At 33.6% G+C, this 24,643-nt stretch overlaps 1 protein-coding gene and 1 non-coding gene across 2 annotated transcripts in view; both read right to left on the reverse strand.

The window, feature by feature from the left end:
- Positions 1-1,817: 1,817 nt before the first annotated feature.
- Positions 1,818-24,643, reverse strand: part of Parp1 (Poly-(ADP-ribose) polymerase) — a 57,746-nt gene continuing 34,920 nt past the window's right edge. The window contains exons 8-19 of the mRNA XM_069835137.1: positions 24,441-24,604; positions 23,099-23,244; positions 22,849-22,906; positions 17,971-18,178; positions 15,362-15,560; positions 12,545-12,670; positions 10,185-10,391; positions 9,706-9,936; positions 7,186-7,305; positions 5,060-5,220; positions 3,972-4,151; positions 1,818-2,043 (exon numbers count right to left, since the gene is read on the reverse strand). Of these exons, the coding sequence (XP_069691238.1) occupies positions 1,971-2,043; positions 3,972-4,151; positions 5,060-5,220; positions 7,186-7,305; positions 9,706-9,936; positions 10,185-10,391; positions 12,545-12,670; positions 15,362-15,560; positions 17,971-18,178; positions 22,849-22,906; positions 23,099-23,244; positions 24,441-24,604 (1,873 nt within the window). The 3' untranslated portion in view covers positions 1,818-1,970. The remainder of the gene's footprint in view (positions 2,044-3,971; positions 4,152-5,059; positions 5,221-7,185; positions 7,306-9,705; positions 9,937-10,184; positions 10,392-12,544; positions 12,671-15,361; positions 15,561-17,970; positions 18,179-22,848; positions 22,907-23,098; positions 23,245-24,440; positions 24,605-24,643) is intronic.
- On the reverse strand, positions 21,894-22,021 carry LOC138706847 (small Cajal body-specific RNA 8). The gene has a single exon (XR_011334094.1). It is a non-coding gene; the product is annotated as a small Cajal body-specific RNA 8 (non-coding RNA).

Raw genomic sequence — 24,643 nt, forward strand, 5'->3', positions numbered from 1 at the left:
CACTTAAAAAGTCAATTAGTTGCCTTATCATTTTCAATCAGGTAATACATACATCACAGCTCAATGTATTAAGCTACCAGTTAACTGTTAGAGTAACAGAGCAATAAAATGAACTCACATAGATATATGAAAAATAAAACTGAATTTAATAAAATATGCATGTACAGTTCTCTTATCAATGTTCTTATTCACACGAAATATGCATTTGCCAGGATGTAAACCAAGGTACAACACTAAGCCTCAAATTACTACAAACCTCTGTATCAAGTTGGAAGAAATCTATCACCAATTCAAGCAAACACCATCATAAAGATCCAGTATTAAAAATTCTACCCAATTAGGTGACATTGCATCCTGCCAGAGTAAACTTTATTCCATAATTCTGTACCAAAATAATATTTTTTATTTTCAAAAGTAATTATAGTTAGTATATTACGTGTATTTTATTATTGAAAATTCAAATTGTTCCGTGGCTGGATAATAATGGCCGATTTACACAAGCTAATGGTAACATACAAGATTTCACTTCTGTATTTGTATAAGTTAACTTGAAATATAGGAGCAATGGTATAATAATAGTTAGGGTATTTTGCAAATGCATCAGGCTAATATTTAATCCATTTGTTTTCTGACATTCCAATACAAATATTCAAATCATTCCCATCTCTAGTTACACTTTATATGTTAGTTTTCGTACAAAGGGTGCACGTAACTGAATCCAAAATTTATTTTGTAAAAATTTCTATGAGACAGTTGTGTATTTTTATAATTTGAATGTTGCTACAGATCTTTTTTTTCTATTCCATACTTCTACTATGGACCTTCTTTCACTCCTTGAGATCTGTTTAATGGTTGTTACTTCACAATAATCCGAATTTTTCAAATAACCGCAGATACATTATTTTTAGTTCTGAGTTTCTAAATGCACCTATGTAACTTAGTCCATAATGGAATATTGAATACCACTCAATATCTACACCAAATCACATCATGGTGTCTGATAACACTCCAGATACGGTTCTTGGATTCACTAGTCTGACAGTGTAAAGAATTCGATGTAAGGTGAGGGCACCTGTAAGGCAGAATTCATTACCCCCAATAACAAAATGGGAAGTGAAAATGATGAATTTTGAAATGTGTGAAGAATGGGCAATAAATTTTGCCTGAAGCCCTTTCAGTCGAAGTTTGTTTACCATAAATATGTATCATGAACCTCTCAGATTCACTTTCCTTGCAAAGAAAGCCAGCTGAAGAATTTAGAATTTTTATTACCTTTAAAAATACATCACCCTCATTAAGTTTGAACCTGAGAACCTCACACTTAATGGCATTACTTCATCACCAGGATGACAACTACGACCATGTTACAATGAGGAAACAATGTACATGTAAATGCATGGAATCCTATATTACTGAATTTACTGTTAGTTTGTGTAAATGCAACCTGAGACCTTGTCAAAATTTATTTTACATACACATTCATTAATTCTTTATCACAAGTCAGAAAATAGTGCAGTTTCGCATTTCTATTACCTCTCTGCATTATATCACATATCATGCATGATCTACAATTCACGGTGGGAATTGGTAGATCAAGAACCAATGAGCCAGTTTACTATTTCAGATAAACATGGCACTGTGATGTTGGTACTCTACTAATTAACAAGACCAGCTTACAATCAAGTCTCCCATCTCTCTAGTCTGGCACTGGAATAATAACAATCTCTGTCTAGTATCAACTGCATTAACACCCACTGTCGTTCACAAAAACAGTGAAAACAAACTCTGGAAAACTTCAAAAGGTGCAGTTTATTACCTGAGCTAAATTTAAAAGATTGTAATGTGTCTTAAGGAAAAAGATACATTTTGTAATGCAATCAATCACTCACTGCGGAGGTTTAAACTTGCGAATTCCTCACCAATTACACATGGTGAGTCTGAAGCATATAAACTCAGGTACCGTACTATATTTAATACTTATAACGAAAGTCCATCTTTAACAAATATTGGATGCTCACCTGTGCAATATCGTATACAATATATCTGAGGAAATGGTTAAGGAAAAAATTGAATGAAGTTATAGTTTTACCACAATTAAAGAAAAAAAAAAAGTAAATGAATAAACTGCCGAAATAAATACCACTAAAACTGGATACGTATTACAAAAACGAATTACATACATTAACTCTACAAATGTTGGGTTACCAGTCATCAGGAAAAAAAGAATATCTTTGAAATCTGTAACAGACATTTGTTTGCCACAATGGATCACACGGCCCAATATTCACGATGATATACTCGTACTAATTAATATATGTAAACAATTAAATCAAATACATAAACACACATATTTCTATCATCTTTCCTTCTTGGTAGGGTATCTGGATATTATTGCCAATTACACAGTTCTATTGTTTTTCCTTCTTGGTATGTGTATCTGACTATTATTGCTAATTACACACACACACAGTTCTATCATTTTTCCTTCTTGGTAGGGTATCTGGATATTATTGCCAATTACACAGTTCTATTGTTTTTCCTTCTTGGTATGTGTATCTGACTATTATTGCTAATTACACACGCAGTATCTGACTATTATTGCTAATTACACACACAGTTCTATCATCTTTCCTTCTTGGTAGAGTATCTGGATATTATTGCCAATTACACAGTTCTATTGTTTTTCCTTCTTGGTATGTGTATCTATTATTGCTAATTACACACACAGTATCTATTATTGCTAATTACACACACATTTCTATCATCTCTCCTTCTTGGTAGGGTATCTGGATATTATTGCCAATTACACAGTTCTATTGTTTTTCCTTCTTGGTATGTGTATCTGACTATTATTGCTAATTACACACGCAGTATCTGACTATTATTGCTAATTACACACACAGTTCTATCATCTTTCCTTCTTGGTAGAGTATCTGGATATTATTGCCAATTACACAGTTCTATTGTTTCTCCTTCTTGGTATGTGTATCTGGCTATTATTGCTAATTACACACGCAGTATCTGACTATTATTGCTAATTACACACACATTTCTATCATCTTTCCTTCTTGGTAGAGTATCTGGATATTATTGCCAATTACACAGTTATATTGTTTTTCCTTTTTGTTATGTATATCTGGCTGTTATTGCTGATTACACATACAGTTCTATCATCTTTCCTTCTTGATAGGTGTATTGGCTATTATTGCTAATTGATTATACACGATCCAGAGACATACAGAAGGCAGTAATTTTAGTCATAGTATCCGACACCCAAGATAAAGAAACGTGCACATCATTTCTACTTCTAGATAAAAGACAGCAGCATCAGTAGACAGGTACCTATGAACTATGGTAGGGTGCGACCTATCTAAACCTTTACGAGTTCTCTTTGGGAGTTTGTATAAATTTAAAATTTAATATTATGATCTCTCAGGTTCTGGGAGAATTTATATTGGTATTCCTGGCACAAAGTCATCCATTGCTGGTATTAATATTGGCTATTATTACAGAATGTATGTAGTGATTAATTAGTTCGTCATATCAAATATGCAGTACTCACTTGTCTGAAAATGTACTGGATAACAAATTCCTTGATTAAAACACAACGGGCATTTCAAACAGAATTTGGTGTGAGCAATGTTCCAAACAAGCCAACAATTCTGTCGACAGTGAGAAAGCTGGAGACAAATGACTCACAAGAGTTGAAAACTTAGACCTGCAATACCTCAAGCTTGTGTAGACCACATTCGAGAAAGTTTACTGAACTCTCAAAGTTGTTGCACTGATTAAGCCATGACACAGCCACTCATATGGCACATGTCAGAGACCAGCAAAGAAATCGCGTTTGTGAGCATATACAGTGCATGTAGTGCAGGAATTTACTTTCCAAAACATTGGATATGACAAGCCCTATATAAATGTAAACAAGAACACAAACACATATATTAATAAGCAAAGTAAAAGGATACTCATTATAGAGTAGTGACACATCTGTACGTCCCACATCTTTTCCTTTTCCCAGCGGCACCTCGACACCATCTTTTCTTATAAAACTCTGTTTTGGATCTGGTTCTGTTCTGCCCAGACCCTTAGTACTGTGCTTGTCTTTCGGAAGTTTTTGAATGTAGTCAGCTCTATTACGCTCGTACCTGTGAAACAAAACATACAAAATACAATACTACTCCCATCTTACAACACTACTTCATTACTAATAAATGGAAAAATTATGTATAAAATCAATGAAAATGTGGCAAAATGGGAAGAGCCAGGATTCACCAAGAATAGACACAACATGAAATGGTAATCATTATTCCTTTTCAAATACAGAGACTACTAAAAACAATGGCATGACAGAGCAAGAGCAATGGTGGAGTCACAAAATTTGACACTATGGTTAGGACGTCACAAATATCTTGCAGTTTGTCTAATGAACATGAAAATATTAAATTTTCTTCACAGTTTCAAGTTGCTTTCTTACAGACGGTGCACTTAGCTGAAATCATAATTCCCATATGAATAAAAATGGACAACGCAATTAGTTGTATATTGTTTCTAATTGAATGTTTTTACTGTGTTTCTTTTCTATAGTGTATGATATCCTCTTTTCGTGGTTCGTCTAAGAGTTATTACTCTTTGTAAATTATGTCCTTGTAAGATGTTTGGTAAATGTTAATGGTAATTATTTTTCCAATAAATAAAAATTACTTTTTCGACTGCATTCAAGTAATTAGTCATATGCACAACATTTTTATATAGAGAGATAATAAAAAACTAGTCATCACTAATCATGCCTTAAATCATGCTACCTTTCTTAGACTCTTAAGCACTAATCAGTGGCAGACGCATGAAAGCAGATTATCTTTCTCTGTGTGCACATTTACAGATCTCGTATATAAACTTAATATACGAAAATAAGTTACAATACCTTATAAGACAAATCTGATGCACATCCTAAACTATTAACAGACAACAGAATTTTGTATTCTTTACAGATTTTTTTTTTTTTAATTTAATTTACAAATAACACTACAAATTCAGAAGTTGGTAGAGTACTTACATATTTCCTAAGGCCACTTCACACAACAGCATCAAGCCTGTTGGGTTCTGCGAAGATGTGAAACAATAATTGGCAGATTTTGACACCATGTCTGCAAAGTATATGCCTTTACCAAACATATATCCAGTAACTGGTGCTTCTGGTGGCGCAATTCGCAAACCCTGAAGGAAATACATTCAGAACTTGAAATTTTCGTGAACATAATACACACTAAATTATTTTACCACTTTGAAATTAAGAATGTTACTGAGCAAGTAACTTCTATATGCATATATAAAAGCTCAGCTCAATTCACACTTTACTTCAGAGAGACGGAAGACAACATTTCCAAGTCAAATTTCTATATGGTAATAAGATTATTAAATTACTAATAAATTTTATCAATTTTTTTTGGAGGAAAAAAACACATGTGAATATCCCTAAAAGAAAAAAAAATAAATGGAATGATTACCCACATACTATCAATTGTCCTTGAGTCCACCTGGGCATACAGAATCAGCCACTTTTTCATTACTGTGAAGAATCATGTATGAGTGTTGTGTCATTAACACTCATTTTATCTGTTAAACTATATGCTTTATTTCCTACAGAGAGATAAGCGATCAAATACACGTGTATTCTGACAATGAAGTCAGAATTACCAACCACTGAATTATAAAAATTAAAATAATGTCCAAATTTCGTAAATCTGACACAATTAAAGAAATGCTTAATATAAGCAAAACCAGTACATGTGTAAATTTGAATGTTACAACTACAAACATAAGTAATTTTAAGAAGCCACACAGAAGTTTAAAAAAACAAAATTGTATTCTAGTATAGAGTCCTAGTAATCTTTGTGATTCTACAAACATCCATGTCCAGTCCACCTTTAATTATTATTATTAAACGACATAGTCATGTTTTATATCAAAGCATCCTGATTTTAAGGTAACTGATAATATAGCCTATATGAAAAGCTGTCAATCAAAAATGTTGCACAAGAATATGGAATTTTAATAGCACTGAGAGACCATATATTTTCAAAAGAAGAACATGCAAAGTCGACCACATTTACTTCTGGAACATGAACGATGATTTTCATTTTCTAAATTTGATCCAGAAGTTCTAGCAAGTCAGTATTTAGACAGGAGTAGGAGAAATGGTAAATGTTTTATAAAACTTCCATAGAGAAGATTAGGAAGATGTGTTCATGTGCTGTACCAAAGAAAATGAGAAGTTATGATTAGAGATCGGAATTATATCCACTATTAAGTAGTACTGCTAGCTTGTATATAAATTCAACAAGCCCCCAGAGAATATGACAAACTATATTTGGATAGGTATGGTATACATTACAGTTAAGAAAGCATGGTTTACAACATCACTAACTTTAAATCTTCTAGGGCCGTATTCATAGACATTCTTGGCGCGGGCTTTCGGTGGATGATCAGCGAACTAGCGTTTTTCGTATTCATAAACCAGTGTTAGCGATATGATATGATATGAATCCTGTTTAGCACGCTCGTAGTCCGAGCTAGGGAAATGTCTATGAATAGCACCCCTAGTGTTTATCTTATAATACCTAAAGGAGACGAGTAGTCACTTCTTCAACTGCACGCCAAGCATATTACACATGCAAGTTGCCATTACAGCAGTTATCAAGAGATGCCACACTTAAGTTAATTTTGTGTTCTTTAAAAGCTTCTGTGATTGGACATAATATGCACTGCTTCCTACACCACAACTAAGTATTCAGAACAGAAATATTTGATATCAGTTCATATGGGGACCTGGTTAAATACACCAACTAGCAATACTATTTTATAGTGCATAAAATTCAGACCCTTAAGTTATAAGAAAAATAAATAGAGGCTGGAAGAGACTGCATGGCGTAAGGTAAAAGGAACGTCTGAGACTTTAATTTTGTGTCATTTGTCCATAGCATCTTGCAATAGTTCACTCATGAAATTAATTCACTTAAATAGTTTTCAGGTATCTATAACAAAATTATGTACACATATAAAACCCCAAAATTCTAGTGTTTATTCAAACAGAAACTCAACCACTAAGCCAGCATAGAAATAGTACTTGTAGTAGCTGTTAATATTTTAAATATTTTCTATTGTCCATGAATCTATACTTACCTGAGAGAGAATACCTGCAAAATTAGTAAGTCGAGAGCCATGCCATAGAAGCTTGCGGTTGTGCAACTTCTTGAAAGGTTTATATCTTTTATCTTCTCCAGAACGTTTAACTTTGAATACCTGAAACAGAAAAGTAGAGAATATGAAAGCATCAAGAAACCGAACCATCTGTGGGCAATTGACATTTAGTCGAACTCCTCTTTTACATTTTTCTCAAGGGACATTAAAAATAGTACTAATTGAAGGAAAGTGTAAATTATGAGAACTGATTTACACATACCAAGAACATGTTCAATAAATAAAATGGTTTGTAATCAGTTATTATAATGTTTATAACACAAAACTATATTAAATATTAAAATTATTAAATATTCAATTTAAAAAAGGTAAAATTATCATACACATGATTTTAATCACTTCAAAATCTCAAAATATAAAGCCTACATACACATTTCAAAACGAAACACATTAGTTCCTTTACAAAATAAGTCTTATTTTTTTACTGTTTACATCTCTTAATTCTCAAGTTCTCTATTTGCTTCTCTAGTTATTTTATAAAAAATTGATTGATCTCTTTCTGTAGCAGAAAGATACCTTCTCATAGTCTCTAATGCTACAATTACATCTGCTCTTGTGTGAACAACAATGTCATAACCATCAATACCGTCACCATCATCATCACCAACACTAGTACCAGCACTGTTATCCTCAAAATGGATGTCGAGAATGTCTTCCATAGTTTACTCCTCACCACCTTCATGAGGAAAACACGTGGTCACAATGTTTTATACTTGAATATGCATAAATTGACTATATTTATAGCAAAATTTACATTGGCAGTCGCAATTTTATGTTCAATTATTTGCATGAATGCAATCTTTTTTTCTCAACTTGGCAAAAACAACATAAATTACACAACTCTGAAGCCACGACAGCAAGAATACAAGGCAAAAAAAATTATAATTTACAGTAATAGGAAAATTTAAATGTTGTAAATGACTGGAAAACGTTAATTATGGTAATATAAAAGTGGGGTTCAACTGTATACAAGCAAAGAAAATCAAAATGTACACATGACAATCTAGGAGGCATATTTCTTAAATAAGTACCAATATTTAAAAAAAAATAACATATCTAATTTGACGTGGTTTTTTTTTTTTTTTTTTTTTTTTTTTTTTTTTTTTTAAACTGAATTCAATTTAAATAATTAGTTATTTAGATTGGGAAATTTTGAAATGAAAGCCTTGTATATGTTAAAACAGAAAGGGGAGCAGTGGGCATTCTTGTTGGACACCAGAAGAAACCATCTTCCAGGCTGACAATTTATCTGCAATTTTAATTGAGATTGAAGTATCTTCATATATATTATAAATATTCTGAACACTCTGTTGTGGGATGCAATCATCTACTAATATATTCAATAAGATGTTACGATTTACATGATCAAAAACTTTTTTGAAGTCCAAAAATGCAATGTGTTTCTATATTGAATTCTCAATTTTTCTCACTCAAAAGTTTCATTGTGAAGTAGCCATCTCAGCATGATTTATCTTTCCTAAATCCGTTTTGTTCTTTGCCCAAAATGTTCTCATAATATTGAATTAATTAATTTTTTTATTAAATTAGCAAATATTTTATAACCAGTATTTAATGAATTAATACCCGTATAATTTTCACAATCCTTTCTATTCCCTCTCATTTGGTTTTAAACATTTAAACTGTGTTTTCTGCTATTCTTCAGCAATTTGGTTTTTGAAAAACTATGAATTATGGCTATTTTTTTAAAGAAACGAAAAAAAGGCATCATAATGGGCTTTTACTATTTAATATTGCAGAAGCCTTCCAGAACATTTACAGCTATGTGATTTATTTTCTTCATTAAAAAATCAGAAACCACTGCAATCTTATAAACCTAAAGAAACAACTTCTCACGAGAAGCAGGAAAACAGGTAGGAAATGAATATCAGTAATTTGCTTCAAGCCTGATATCTTTAGAGACATGACTCCCTTTTATGTTGTAAACCTATGAGACATAATGCCTTCTTTCTTTATTTAATTCAAAGGAAACCAAGCACCGGGAAAAATGGATGAAATGGACGGAGAGAGGCGAACCCGACGCTTAGCAGCAGAAGGGACTGAAGAAGAAGAAGGAAACCAAGCAAAGGATTCTTTCAACCTTAAAATTCATCATTCTCAGACAGATTTCAACCTGCAAAACTCAGCCCCAATAGCAAGCACAGCAACTACGAGACAACAAATAAAATAAGCATGCTCTCACCCTCGCACACATTCAAACCCTCAGTCTCTCTCTTCCACTTACTCTCACACTCGAAAATTTTATTGGATACACTGCCAAAGATAATGGAAAACTAAGATAGCAGTCACCAGCTCTGTAATGAAAATGGAAAAATAGATAATGAAAGAAAGATGAGATGAGATATCATGACACACAAAATTCAACAAGGTAGTAGGAATAGTGACACAAATGCATTGAGTCAGTATATAAATATGACCACATACCTCCATAATTTCCAACTCATAACCACTGTGGGTTTGTGCATGAGTATTCTTCACATACTTCGAAAGCAACTCAAATTCTTCTGAACTCTTATCCAGAACTTCGATATGAGTGTTGAGTTTGGCGTAGTGGACATCAAGAGGATGTTTTTCATCATCACCCACAGATGTTGTTTTAAGCATGTTGTATGCAATCTCTATTTCCATTAAACTGTCCAACATATCTATTTTTTGCTGAAAGATAACATGGAAAAATCTTTAGAACTTAGCAGTAGTAGAAGTAGTGGTAGTGGTCATAGCAGCAGCAGTAGTAATGTCAATAAGATTTTTTAATAGAAGAAATTATGTTAATAAATGTAAGTGGAAAAATTCATTATCAGTCTATTCTCAATCTTGAAGTATTTATTTAAAAAACAAATTTATAAAACATAAAGTTTAATAACTGTGGAATTTTGTATTGACTATTTTCAAAATATACGAACCTTTATCATATCTTCTGTATTTAGTATAGGAGGATTATCTATACCAAAATCATGTGGGATGAGTGTATAGAATCGGTTAGATGCATCAAGAAAGCGACTTTCAGAACCACCATTCTTAATCATCTCTTGCAAATCAGTTAAGATACTGTACGCCTGCTGAATCTGTTTCTTGCTTAGCTTTCCTAGAGGCATCTTCTGTAAGTCCAGCTGCAAGGGAAATGAAACGAATCATTGATTTTAAAGAACACCTTCCAACTTAGTTCAAACTTGGGACTAATCTACACACAACTTACGGCAATCTGAGTTGAAAGTGAAATATCATATATATATATATATATATATATATATATATATATAGACACACACACACACACATCATTTACAAGAAAGTTGTTATTATTGCGTGGTGTACCTTGACATACATACTGTCAACATACAACATAGAGAATCTTTAGTTTTATATATATATATATATATATAAAGAAAAAAAAAGTGCAGAAATTGGATAAATGACATGAATCAAATATACTGTACATTCAACTGACGATAAGTAGATTAATATAAAGACAAATGAAATGCGCATTTAGAGAAGTGGAAAAAAGATGACTGAAAGGAAAAAAAACTTGTGACACGAGGATAGGCTATATGCCTATGCTGACTCAAAGGGTATCCTCCCATCTAAACATAGAACAACCTTAAATGTAGTTCTGTTTATAAGTATGAATAAGGGTATAATTATTTGACTTATTTGAACTGTTGTATCAGTGAAGAGAGGTGAGTCAGTGAAGTTATGGTTTTACAGTGCAGTGAATAATTCCGATCACTGATAATTTATAGCGTCAATGAAATGTGTTCTATAGTGTCAGTGAAATGCGTCATACTGCCACTACAGTGAGTGAGATGAGAGTAAAGTGAAAGACTATTGAAACTTATGTAGGGCCTATACATATGCAGGTTGTATTGTAAAATTAGGTATTTTATGTTTTATTATTAATTGTAATTACTGTGTTAAATTGTATTGTGTATTCTTATTGTATTGTGTATATAATTGTATTATGTATTGTATAATTGTATTGTGTATTGCAATTTTATTGTGTATTGTTTATATTGTGTATACCACTGCTACCAGGTGCTTGCCCACTTGCAGTGTAAATAAATACATACATCTCCAAACCAAATGAAAGAAGCCTACAAGTTTATACTGACGCATTTGTTTTTGTAAGCTATGTTGAATTCATCTGTTCAATATGTTATAGCCAGTTAGATTTTATATCAGTTATTTTATCCTTTAAATCATATATATTTAGACAAATTAGGGTATCGTATGGTTAGCACAGGATTTCGCTATCTATTGTAGCTCCCCATGTGCATCACAATACTGGGTGGGCACTAGTCCCATACACTGGCCGAAATTTCACGAGACATTTCTGGATTTTTGAAGACAAAATGTATAAATTGGTAACAGTTAACTCTATTCCACGAAAATACCGCGTTCTGAAGGCTTTGGACTCTTAAAACAAGCTCCTTTTTTATCTTGCAATTTTCGAAGTACAGTGATCCCCCCATATCTGCAAGGGATACATTCCCAAACCTACTGCAAATAGCAAATCCCATAAATTGTCTTTTTTCGTTAACATACATCTGCCTATCCGATCAGTAAATGAGTAAAGGAAAGGCTAAAACCGTAAGAAAGAGAGAAATTTGATCATGAACAGATCACTGAAAAGGGGAATAAAGAAACTCATTAAGAAGAAAGAATTCAGTATGATAATTACAAGCTGATTACAACACATCCAACTAACTTCTTAACTGTCCTTGTAATGTTTTCTCTGGGTACCTGCTGAAATTCCAGATAAGAGAGGCGAAATTCATTCACACAGCGACCCACATCGTAATGATATTCTCCCTTGACTATCCTTCCAGATCGAAAATAAGCTTCAATCATGAAAATCTGGTGCTCGGTGGTGATTTCCATCTCGATGGCAATGAACAAAGTGACTGGGGATATTGGTTGTGTTAGTTCTTGAACTATACCCACTTGGTAGCAAAGTACTCTCGAAGATGTTGGAGTGCAAGAGGTCAAATGACTTTATTGTCAAATGCCTGGCATTAGAAAACAACAACTCTCGAAGATGTTTGTTCTCTCCCCCACACCGCCACCCCTTCAAGGCAAGGCTCACTAACTAGCAATGACGTCATTCATTCAAAATGAATGGCAGGAAAGGCCGAAAATATTTGATCACATGGTATATGAGGCCTGTAAGCATTCATTTTTATAAAGTACTAAAAAAATCGATGATCTAGTTAAAATCAGGTTATGTAATTAATTTCCAATGACTCAAAATGGTATTAGTACTAACCTCGAATTCCAACATAACTTTCTTCATGAGGTTCACATCAAATAACATCTTCACTAATTCCTGGACAGGTTCTGCAAGGCTACATTTAACTTCGGAATTGACAGTTTCTGGAGTAATATCTTCTTCCTAATAAATAAATTAAGTGAATGAGAGTGATTTTTGAAAAACTATATCATGTGTGAAGGACTGTGAACAGAATCTGAATAAGTGATAAAAATGAAAACTGCAAATTTTATTACGACTAATTCTTTCCATTAACCTACTTTCAAAGTCGAGCAAAATGTTGAAAACATGTAAGATAAACAGTTTGATTTTGAAAATAGTTTTCATGCAATAAAATACTACTGTTTATTATCTCTAACAATTTGAATCTGTAAATTTTACGATTTTATAAACCATATTTTCTAGCTTTCCCACGTAGAAACCCAAAAAATAAGATATCTTACAAAACATAATCTCAACAATGCAGTTTGCAGTGACATAAAAGTCGATAATTTTGTGACTATTCCTTTAAATATGACATATGTCCAGAAAGTGAAGATATAACAGCCCACAATACTTGTACTGAAAATGTTTTACTGATACATATCCCTACTTTTCCACATAGTCACTGCCACTATTCAACACTGGAAATCAGCTTCTGTATCACATGACAACCTTGGACTTTTTTTTATTTTAGGTTATTTTACGACGCTTTATCAACATCTTAGGTTATTTAGCATCTGAATGAGATAAAGGTGATGTCGGCGAAATGAGTCTGGGGTCCAGCACCGAAAGTTACCCAGCATTTGCTCATATTGGGTTGAGGGAAAACCCCGAAAAAAACCTCGAGATAACTTGCCCCGACTGGGAATCGAACCCGGGGCACCTGGTTTCACGGCCAGACGCGCAAACCGTTACTTCACAGGTGTGGACCAACCCTTGGAACTATGTCATATCTTTTCTTTTGCACCATCATCGTCACACTTTTTGCCTGCTAGACGTTTCTTTAGGTGAAAAAACAAGTGAAAATCGCTGTATGCAAATTCTGGACTATGCATTGGATGATCCAGAACCTCCCATCTAAACTTTTCAGCCAGTAGTGAGACAAGCTGTGTCCAGTCGTTCATTATTGTGGAGAAGACAGATACCACATGTCAACATTCACCTCATATTGTAATCATCTCAAGGTCTCAACAGCGTGCCTCTGCATTAATTCCCATGATGCATGAAGTTCACTAGAGAATGCTTCTTCTGCTCCTTAAGATATCAGACGTGAACGTTTGTATCGAAATTAACGTTTTAAATTGTTTTGTTGTGAGCGGAATACATATGGTACCATTGCAATGACTGCTATTTCGATTCAGAAGTGTTATGAAAAACTCAGATTCCATCACCAGTTACAATGGCGTCCAGATATGCATACCCTTTCTCTGAGTAGTAGGCAAGAAACTTGAGTATAGAACTCATCCAATGTTTCTTGTGCTCAATCATAACATTTTGTGTACCCAGTACATGCACAACATTCTGTAGCTTGAAGTTCCTGTCACAATTTCATGAATCGTTGTCTTCGATATCTCCTAAACCATTTCATACAATGCTCATCATGCATAGATCTGGGAGAATTCGTGCTTTGATTTTGTCCACAAAGTCAACATAAATCATAGATGGCCTACAGTTCTTTTGTTGGTCGTAAAGATCACCTTCCAAAATTTGACAGCACCACTTCGTCACATTCTGACAATTCAAACAGCAGTAACTGTCTCTGAAATTCTGCTGGACACTCAGATTTTGAACACAGAAAATGTATCACAATAAAACTCGCATGTGGAGGTATGCTGGATTAGCACTACCATTGTAAACAAGAATCACTCACACCACCAGGTTTTGAGCAACTCAGCTTATACTGGCAAGCACATGTCAAATGGTCAAGTTTAAAGTCAGTGTAGCCACCATCAGCATAAAGCATTTCCCTCTCAGCCTAGATGTGATATATCTTTAATTTTTGAACATGCCTCGTAAATTTCAAATAAAAAAATTAAATTATCACACTCTCATACAAACACAAACATCTTGTTCATCCATCCATCCATCCATTAATCCATCCATCCTTTCATTGGCTTTATACAGCAAATCGCTGTCTTCAATCTCCATCTTTGCCGGTCAGCTGCATCATCAAGGCTGAGATCTCTGCTGTTCATTGTTTCTGCCATGACTGCATCCCAGGATTCCCTGGTCCTTCCTCTATTCATTCGTCCCTCTGGTTTCCATTTATAAATTTTCTTTAGCCATCTGTGCTCACCATACACAGTAGGTGTCCTAACCATTTCAACTCTCTTCTTTCAATCCTGTATCTTTCAAAATATAATCCTCCATAATTAACTTCTTCTACTTTCCTCATTCCTGATTCTTTCCATCCTTGACAATTCAGCACTGCACCTCAAATAATCCTTCTCAAGTGCTAGAAGTTCCCTTTTCTCATTGTTTTTTAATGTTCTGATCTCACATCCGTAACACACTACTGAATCCACTACAGATTTTTGTTTTGTAATTTGTTTTGTGGTACATAGTCTTATCTCAACATAAACTATTCAAGGCTCTTATAATCCATGCCCTGATATATCTTTTCTGAGACCTCTTTCATATAATATACAATACCATTCCTGTTAATTAAACAACCTAGGTACGGTATTTGAAATGCTCTACTGGTTTTAATTAAAAATTTGGGCATATTTCTGTATCATTAAAAGACTAGGAACATAGTAAAATTTAAGTTAAGCACAATTTACTCCAGGTTTTTTAAGAATGATTTAAAAAAGCCACTTGTATAAATTGTACCTGTCCATAATCCAAATCAATGGGATAAAAACGACCAGGTACTTTCTGGAAATTTTTTCTATTTGACCACATATTTCCAGTTTTTTCTTCATATAAGCTTTCAAATGCCATCTTGGCAGCTTGCAAAGTATCCATGTTTTCTACTTTATTTCCTCCAATTGTTGTTCCTATACGACCCCAGGACCGAAATAGCCAATACCTGTAACACAGACATACAGTAGTGTATAAACTTCTCTTTCTTAGTGCACTAATCTCTACATGCTTGAAAGCTTCTGTTGCAACCACGAAAGTGAGTTACCAGATATTAGGGAAGAAGATTTACTGCTTTGGTTATAATATTTGTTTGGGCATTTTTACCATATCTGACAGTAGTAACAGTGGAAAACATAACAAGGTTGTCAAACTAGTTACACGATTAACAACATACTACACTGAGCTTAAGATACTGTTCATGAAATACGAAAGCAATTAATGCAATATTTTATAATACTTGAGAAAGAATATGATACACATTGCATAATAAATATAATATTTCTAGCTTGTGATGAAAGAACCTGAGTTGTTAATTTTTCTAGGAATAGTATCTTTTGTAGCAAAATTCTAGTGAACTGTTGTCCAAAAACTTGCTGTCATACTCTGAGTTGCAGCTTGTGGTGAGCAAGATTAGGTTAACCCTGAAGTTAATAATACAATACTAATTTACATATGTTAGAGCTCTTTTCATACAAGAACAATGTAAGAACTTGTCACTGATCGAATACAAAAAAGGTACAGCAAAAGCCTGAGTGAAACATGCAATTGTTAAAACAGACTTCTTCTGACTTTTCAGTATCATTAATTTAGTGAAGTGCTCTTTAGAACTAAACAGAAGCCCAGATCACATATAGATTGCTCATTCCTATTTAAAATCGGTTGCACTTTGAAGAGAACAACCGCCAGAATCACCACCTGTCCGCCATAAACCAACACAAGATGGCAGTACAGTCGCTAATGTAATTCAAATGGGAGTTATGACATGACTCCTTACGTAACAACTAGATGGCAGCATAGTAAACCTGACAAAAGTTGTTACCGTCAAAGCCTATAACATAGAGCAATCTGGGTATATATGATCTAGGACAGAAGTATCAAACCCCACAATTAAAACTATTACAAGTTGATTCTAAAAAAAAATATAGAGTAATTTTAAAAGTAGGATTGCACAAAAATTTATGTTTCATAAAAGCTTTGTACATATCAGGATATCATTACTCCATATTTGAAACTTGCAAGTAATGTTTTCGTTGTTCTGCTCCACAGAAATACCGTATTTTCTCAAATACTCCACGCACTTTTTTTTCCGAAATATACAAGTAAAAAATTTGGGTGCGAGATTTATTTGAAATGAAGTGAGGCAACACTGCCCAATTTTCCTTCTGCAAAATTCCTAAGGTGGTAGCACATGCCATTATCTTCCTGCGCAAGTATTTAAATTCTTAACATTTTTAATAGTAGTTTTTGGATTAGCAATACATGTGTCAGAATGAAGTTCAAGTGTGATAAGTGTATAGTTTGTATGTCATATATTTTCAATAGTTCTGTGATGCATGAACACACATGTCGCTCCATCTTGTTGAAAAGAGCTTCAAAAAGTGTAACATCTTCAATCAGCTGGACGGAACAGAGGACGTTTATGTATAGAGAAGTGAGTGAAGACAATTGCCCTGGCGATGATGATGATGATGATTTTGACGAACAATGCAAAATGAAGAAGTTAATAGTAATGGCAGGTATTTATCATAACAAATCACCTAGTATCATAGAAAATAAAGCCAGTTAATTTACTGAATGTGTTATTAATATTGCAGAATAAAAAAAAAAGAAAAAAGAAAGAAACAACACCCGGTCAAAGTAACAACATCAGCACCCAGTGTCTAAGTGGAGAACTTTAGAACTACGTGATGTGTAGATTCTCCAGAGTTCTCCACTTATCCGCTAGGTTAGACAGATGAGAAGACACGATGGAAGCCAGAAACTTGTTAAAAAAAATTGAGAAAAATATTCTGCACCTGGATGTAAGTGGTGCATGTGTAGACTATATGCAGTGATGTATACGGACCTTGTTAAAATAGTGTTGAATGTATTGCAAAATAGTAGATACTAATACAATAATTTCAATTATCAAAATTATCTACCTAGTTTTTGTAGTCTTTTTCAATGCACTGTACACTAAATACTCAGTGAATACAACATGGATTACATACAATTTCAATATCTAACCTTTCGTTTTTTCTGTTACCTTTTGGTTGTATTTTAGTAAGTTGTAGTACAAGGTAATGTAAAATAGCGTCTTATCTTGTTGTTGACTCCAATATAAATTTTCAGTGGAAGATGGGGGAAATAAACATTTTAATTTAAATTTCATGATTTCAGAAAGCGGGAATTTTTATGCACGTAATTATTCATCCATGACCATACTTTACAACTACTTTCACTGGTAATTTGTAATGTACAACACCATACTTTCGTGGAGTAGGCCCCATATGTAAGCCATCGACTATTTTACCTACCTATGTACTATAACACAGAACAACATTTAATTTATAACTGTTAAAAATATAGTGTCTAACCTGTTACCCCCATCACTTTCCAGTAACTGCAATTTGTAGTAAGAGTTCTTGCCCCCTTGGATATCAGTCACACCTAGCACTGCATTGTATATGTCATCATTTCTTTTGTACACATGAGCAACATCATCCAACTTAGAATCAGGGTCGACAGCAGCTCCTCCTTTAACCTTCAACTTCACCTTTGAAGGCATACTCTTAGTGAACATGCCTGGAAGGGAAGTATTTCTATTATGATTCATTGCAATCTCAGAAATCAATCAATAATTAAATTAAACCTTTCAATTCACATAAAAGGAATAAATTTAAAGATTTTATAAACAATTACACTAAAAAAACACGCATGCATGCACACATGAGGTACTTCCAGGAAGTAATGCAACATTTTTTTAATTAACAATTAATTTCATTACTTACTTACTTATGGCTTTTAAGGAACCTGCAAGTTCATTGCCGCCCTCACATAAGCCCGTCATCAGTTCCTATCGTATGCAAGATTAATCCAGTCTCTATCTTCATAGCCCACCTCCCTCAAATCCATTTTAATATTATCCTCCCATCTATGTCTCGGTCTCCCCAAAGGTCTCTTTCCCTCTGGCCTCCCAATTAACACTCTATATGCATTTCTGGATTCGCCCATACGTGCTGCATGCCTTGCCCATCTCAAATATCTGCATTTAATGTTCCTAATTGTTAGGTGAAGAATATCCATACAATGCATGCAGGTCTCAGTTGTGTAACTCTCTCTATTCTCCTGTAATTTCATCCCTCTTAGCCCCAAATATTTTCCTAAAAACCTTATTCTCAAACATCCTTAATCTCTGTTCCTCTCAAAGTGAGAGTCCAAGTTTCATAACCATACGGAACAATCGTTAATATAACTGTTTTATAAATTCTAACTTTCAGATTTTTTGACAGCAGATTAGATGACAGAAGCTTCTCAACCGAATAATAACAGGCATTTCCCATATTTATTCTGCGTTTAATTTCCTTCCAAGTGTCATTTATATTTGTTACTGTTGCTCCAAGATATTTGAATTTTTCCATCTCCTCAAAGGATAAATTTCCAATTTTTATATTTCCATTTCGTACTATATTCTGGTCACGAGATATAAGCTTTGTCTTTTCGGAATTTACTTCCAAACCTATCCCTTTACTTGCTTCAAGTAAAATTTCTGTGTTTCCCCTAATCATTTGTGGATTTTCTCCTAACATATTCACGTCATCCACATAGACAAGAAGCTGATGTAACCCGTTCAATTCCAAACCTGTTATCCTGAACTTTCCTAATGACATATTCTAGAGCAAAGTTAAAAAGTAAAGGTGATAGTGCATCTCCTTGCTTTAGCCCACAATGAATTGGAAAAGCATTCAACAGAAATTGGCTTATACAGACTCTACTGTAAATTTCACTGAGACACATTTTAATCAAACTAGTTTCTTTGGTATATCAACTTCTATAAGAATATTATATAAAACTCCCCTCTTAATAGAAATTTATGAACAACTGATGTACTCTACCCTGTACTACCATTTTTCTCCAATATCTGTCGAATACAAAAAATCTGATCAATAGTCGATCTATTATGCCTAAAACCACAATGATGATCCCCAATAATTTCATCTACATACGGAGTTAATCTTGTCAAAAAAATATTGAACAAAATTTTATGACTCCAACGAAAGCGATATTCCTCGAAAGTTACTACAATTAGTCTTGTCCCCCTTCTTAGGTACAATTATGGACTCTTTTAATTAATTCCATTATGTATAGAAATATATCACAACATTGCATGCATGACTACCTTATCATAATTCTGAACATGGCTTTCTTCCATATCTTTGAACCTATATGAACAAGACATGACAGCCTATATTTAATTTGTACTTAATCAATAAAAGAAATGCTTCCCTCTTCTGAACTTTTACAATAAACTGTCTAGCTTTTATTAATCAGTTAATCTTTTAGTACTTTGATTTTTATTGCATCTGTAAATTTATTATTAATTGTAATTATAATTGTAATTGTATTCTTAATATTGTAGTTGTAATCCCCTGGTAGAGGGGAAGAGAAGGCCTGATGGCATTATCTCTACCAGGTTAAATAAATAAATAAATAAAAAATATATATATTCCTTGGTGGTATCACTCTGTAGGTTTCTACTGCAACCCTCTCTTCAGTTGCTCTTGTGGCCTCATGGTTACCATACTCGCCAGTGGATTTAAGGCTTAGCTTTTTTCAGGAGAGAAGTAAAGCAGTCTCGTCTCATAGACTTACAGCGTGTAAAAGAATGTTGTCCCTAATCGAGGGCTTCAGGCAAAATACGTCGGCCATTTCTCACCAATGTTGAATTCCAATGCTGAATAACCTCTGTAGTTGAAACAGTCATTAAATAAAATAATCATTTTTCACTGTGATGTTGCGTACACAATTTCTTTCTACAAACTGAATCTTTCAAGGGACTGAAAAATTGAGGTAAAAAGAATCCTGATCCAGACTGCAAGATGTCTGAAGTCTGATTAATGTAATATGTACAGTATGTAGTCAGCGATGTATGCAATGGAGGGGGAAAGGAACTGGCCATCCTACCCCATTATCTCCTGGCCTAGTTACCTCATGAGTAATGTCTTGTTGGTGTCACTTGTGGGGTCCAGACCTGTCTTCATACAGTTGAATAAACAATAAAAATTGTAAGATGAATGAGACAGTATAGTCCATTGCAACTTCGTGATAGTCTTTTGGGTATGCCGATTTGTGTCCAGGCCCGAAATGATAACCCCAATCTCATCACTTGTGACAATGGTAGCCAAATTGTTACTCTCTACCTCATAATGAGTATGTAATTCCGAGCAGTTTCTCCTCTCGTTGTGCTCTTCAGTTAGACCCTGAGAGGCAGTTAGGCACAATCTTTGAATGTTCCAAATTGTGAATAATTTTGTCAACACTTCCCTTAACAATACTGAGTAATGCTCCAAGTGCTCGTGCTTCTGTTAATGGGTGGTCAGAAGGGGGAGATCAGACAGACTGCCCTATCTTTATTCTGAGAATTCAACAGCTTCTTGTCTATGGCAGTGTCTTCACAGAAGTTTATTAAGCACCTAAGAATATTTGTAATTGATTTTCTGAGAAAAGAAACTCAATTACTGCTCTCCATTTGTATTACTTGTTATTCACAGTCTCAATTCTGAATGTTTACCATCTAATGGGGATGTGTGCAACTAGATAACAGCATAAATGCGAGATATTTAGATCATGCAGCATGCAAAATATCATTTTTATCCAACAAAATATGTTGCATTACTTTCAGAATGCCCCAAGTGGTGATGATTTATTATTATTACTATTATTACTATTCAGGAGAAAAGATCAACAGTGTGACAGATGAAGATATGAGTTGTCGTAAGAAAAAATATTACTATGAACATTATGTATAATTCTAACAATTTTGCAAAGAGGATTTAAATGCCTTATTATCTGCACACAAATAAATATCTAAAATATAACTAACACCATACATGACTACGTAAGATTTTGGTACCAAAACACATACTGAATGAATAAAAATGAAATATCTTTCAAAATGACGACATATGAACATAAATGAAGACTTTGAGAAGATGAAGCAACCAAGCTGTCCAGGAGATTTACAGTTGAAGACAAAGCGGGAAGAAAGCTTCATGTCACATGTCTGTGGTACTGAGATAATCTCTGATTTATATGAACATGAAGAGTTTATTCTTTTCCCTGTGGCGGCTAATTTTCAATGTGGCTTTTCATATGGCGCAGATCGTTTTTCCATTTCGTGATTTAAGCACATGATAGTGTTCATGCTAAGCCACCAGATTGCATCATCACTTCCCTTGGCACCAATAATGGACATGATGTTTTTTCCCTGCTTGGTTTTCAACTTTTATTTCAATGTTTACAATGTATGCTCCGTATCTGTCTGTAATTTAGATCTCAACCCATTACAGTCATCAGAAAGCATAATGATGTAGGGAGGATCGTGACAAATGACTTGATCTCTAACATCATTTGTGTATCCTCCTCCCACTAACTAATAACACTGCATGTGAAAGATTACATTATATATTCTCCAAATGTACTTTCTTAAACTTCTTAAAAATCATGCAACAGATTCCCAATGTATATTCTGTTAGTTTACCACCTCATGATCTACAGTAATTAACTATTAATTACAGAACTCTCCACCTCAAAATAGTTTTTTTTTGTTAATTATTTAACATTGTCTCCACTATTAAGTCATCTAGTATCAATGAAATTGACGATAGTGAGATGAGTAGGTTTTGCCATGAGATTATCTGAAATTCGCGTTTATGAGTATGTAAAACCTCGGAAAAAAACCAACTAGATAATCAGACCAAGAGAGATTCGAATTCACATCCGAGAGCAGTCTCAAGATTGGTAGGCAAATACACTACCACCTGAACCACATTTATGGCTCTCAGAATAGTACTGCTAAATGCTTAATAAATAACTAGTAACTAATCTAGTTAAAACCTCTTTTATAAACCACTAATACTGTATATCTAATATTTTTTTTCCATGTTTCTATTATATTCTAAATACTAGTTTTCATAAATAACTAAATATTGGAAGTAACCACGATATACAGAGAGAAATATTGGAAATCTGTGCAAAATTGAATACATATCTATTTGAACTGTTCAATTTATAAATGAAGTGAACTATTTTACTTTCTGGATTAAAAAAAAAAGGCTTGTTCTGGTTTATGCACACTACATGCTCTACTAATAAAAAGATGAAATTTAGCTACTAACTATTAAACTTATCTTTAACAATAAACGTAGTAAGTAGAAATTCATTTTTACACTTCAAAGAATATTAATAGTACTTACTTCCACTTTTAGACTTCTTGCTGCTATCAACTGTGTCCACAGGAATCCTTTTGCGAGGCTGAAAATATGGCAGAGATGTTAAAATAAGTTCATCTTTCAATAACAAACTTATTCCTAAAATTCTACATAGTCACAAACATACATATTACAAATATTCAGTTTAAAAAAATTACATTTAGCAGCAGAAAACGTTACAATAATTCTAATTATTTCTCCACCCATTTATTATAATATTCTGACTCATACTTACATCTGATCCCCAAGATGAAATGCTTTTCTTGGTAATTAACACTATAGCACCGCCATCTTTTGCCTCCTCTATGAAGTCCTCAGGTACAACTTGAATATCGAAAGTCTTAACTTCTTCCATTCTCTTGTTCATCTTCTCTACTTCATCTGAAATCAATACAAACATCATGCAGATTTTGGAGAAAAAAAAAAGCAGAATATTTTAACGTGAACAAATAGAACTTATTTTACTATTGTAACAGAGTAATGCAAAAACCTTATTATACTTATTATATTCAATGCAGACCAATGATTAGATCCGCAAGACGAATGTTAACAAGGTGGAGGAGAGCTATTTCTAATACACATAAATCTTGAAGAAGGATGGACATACAGTAAGCCATAATGCTATTAATGAAATTTAATGTGGATGTGATGTGGGGTCAGCACATAACTGGACTTATGTACAATTAACATATCAAAAATGTTCTAACACTATAAAAAGTAAACTTGTGGCAATGAAGTTGTCTTCTACCACTCTTACTATTGTATTTCCAAAAAGGGATTTTTGGTTAAATATGACGTGTATATAGTGAGGTGGTTCTCAGATTACTGAAATCATATACAGGAGATGAATGTGGACTATTCTTAGTACTCATTTGACTTGGATTCAATGACAAGTAGGTACGACTCACACTTTATTTATGTTGGTGAGTGCAGATGGTGTAACCACAAATCTAAAATCATAGTGTATGCATTAAAATGGTTACAAATCACCAACAAAGTATATCTTAATATAATGCATTATCTTAAAGTTAATGTAAATATAATTATACTATTTAAATTACAATTTTGTTCTATTTAAATACATAAATTCAGTTAACAGCACATCAGCTATGATTACAGTTGAGATTCAAAATTGAATTAATTATTATACAAATCTGGTTTTCAAGTATAGCTCCCTGTGAAGAAGACTTGAATAATTTCAAGGGAAAAATTGTTCTGGGCCTATAGGTGAATTAATTATTCAACATAGCCTTAATCAGTGGGGGAGGGAGGGGGGAACATGCTCGCGCACATGCATGCAAACATAAAAAAAAAAGTACCAGCCTAGTTGAGGCGATGGAAAATGCAGACTGCAAATGGTGTAATGACATAACAGGTATATCTGAAGTCTGAGTGTCTCAGTAAACTGAATAACTGCGTATGAATTTGATTGGAGTATAATAACATAAAAAAATTAGAGGTTCTTATGAACTACAAAGTCAAATTTCACATAAAATTCTCGAACACAATATTTTTTACCCAATACATATGTACAGTTGACTATACTGTAGTGATGAAATGCTATAAATGTATTTTACCTGGATTTGAAATAACTGCTGCAATATTTCCATGGATTTTCGTAACAACTTTTCCTCCTAGTTTCTGTATTTCTTTTTTTATTTCATCCTTTGGTTTTGTAGTTTTCCCCACAATTACGAACTCCATATTTTTCAAAGGTGGTGCAGCCCTTTCCACCTTAGGCCTACAATTTGAAAGCAAATATTCTCATAACACCAAAGCA

The sequence above is a fragment of the Periplaneta americana genome, chromosome 9, assembly GCF_040183065.1.
Source record: "Periplaneta americana isolate PAMFEO1 chromosome 9, P.americana_PAMFEO1_priV1, whole genome shotgun sequence".
Taxonomy (NCBI): domain Eukaryota; kingdom Metazoa; phylum Arthropoda; class Insecta; order Blattodea; family Blattidae; genus Periplaneta; species Periplaneta americana.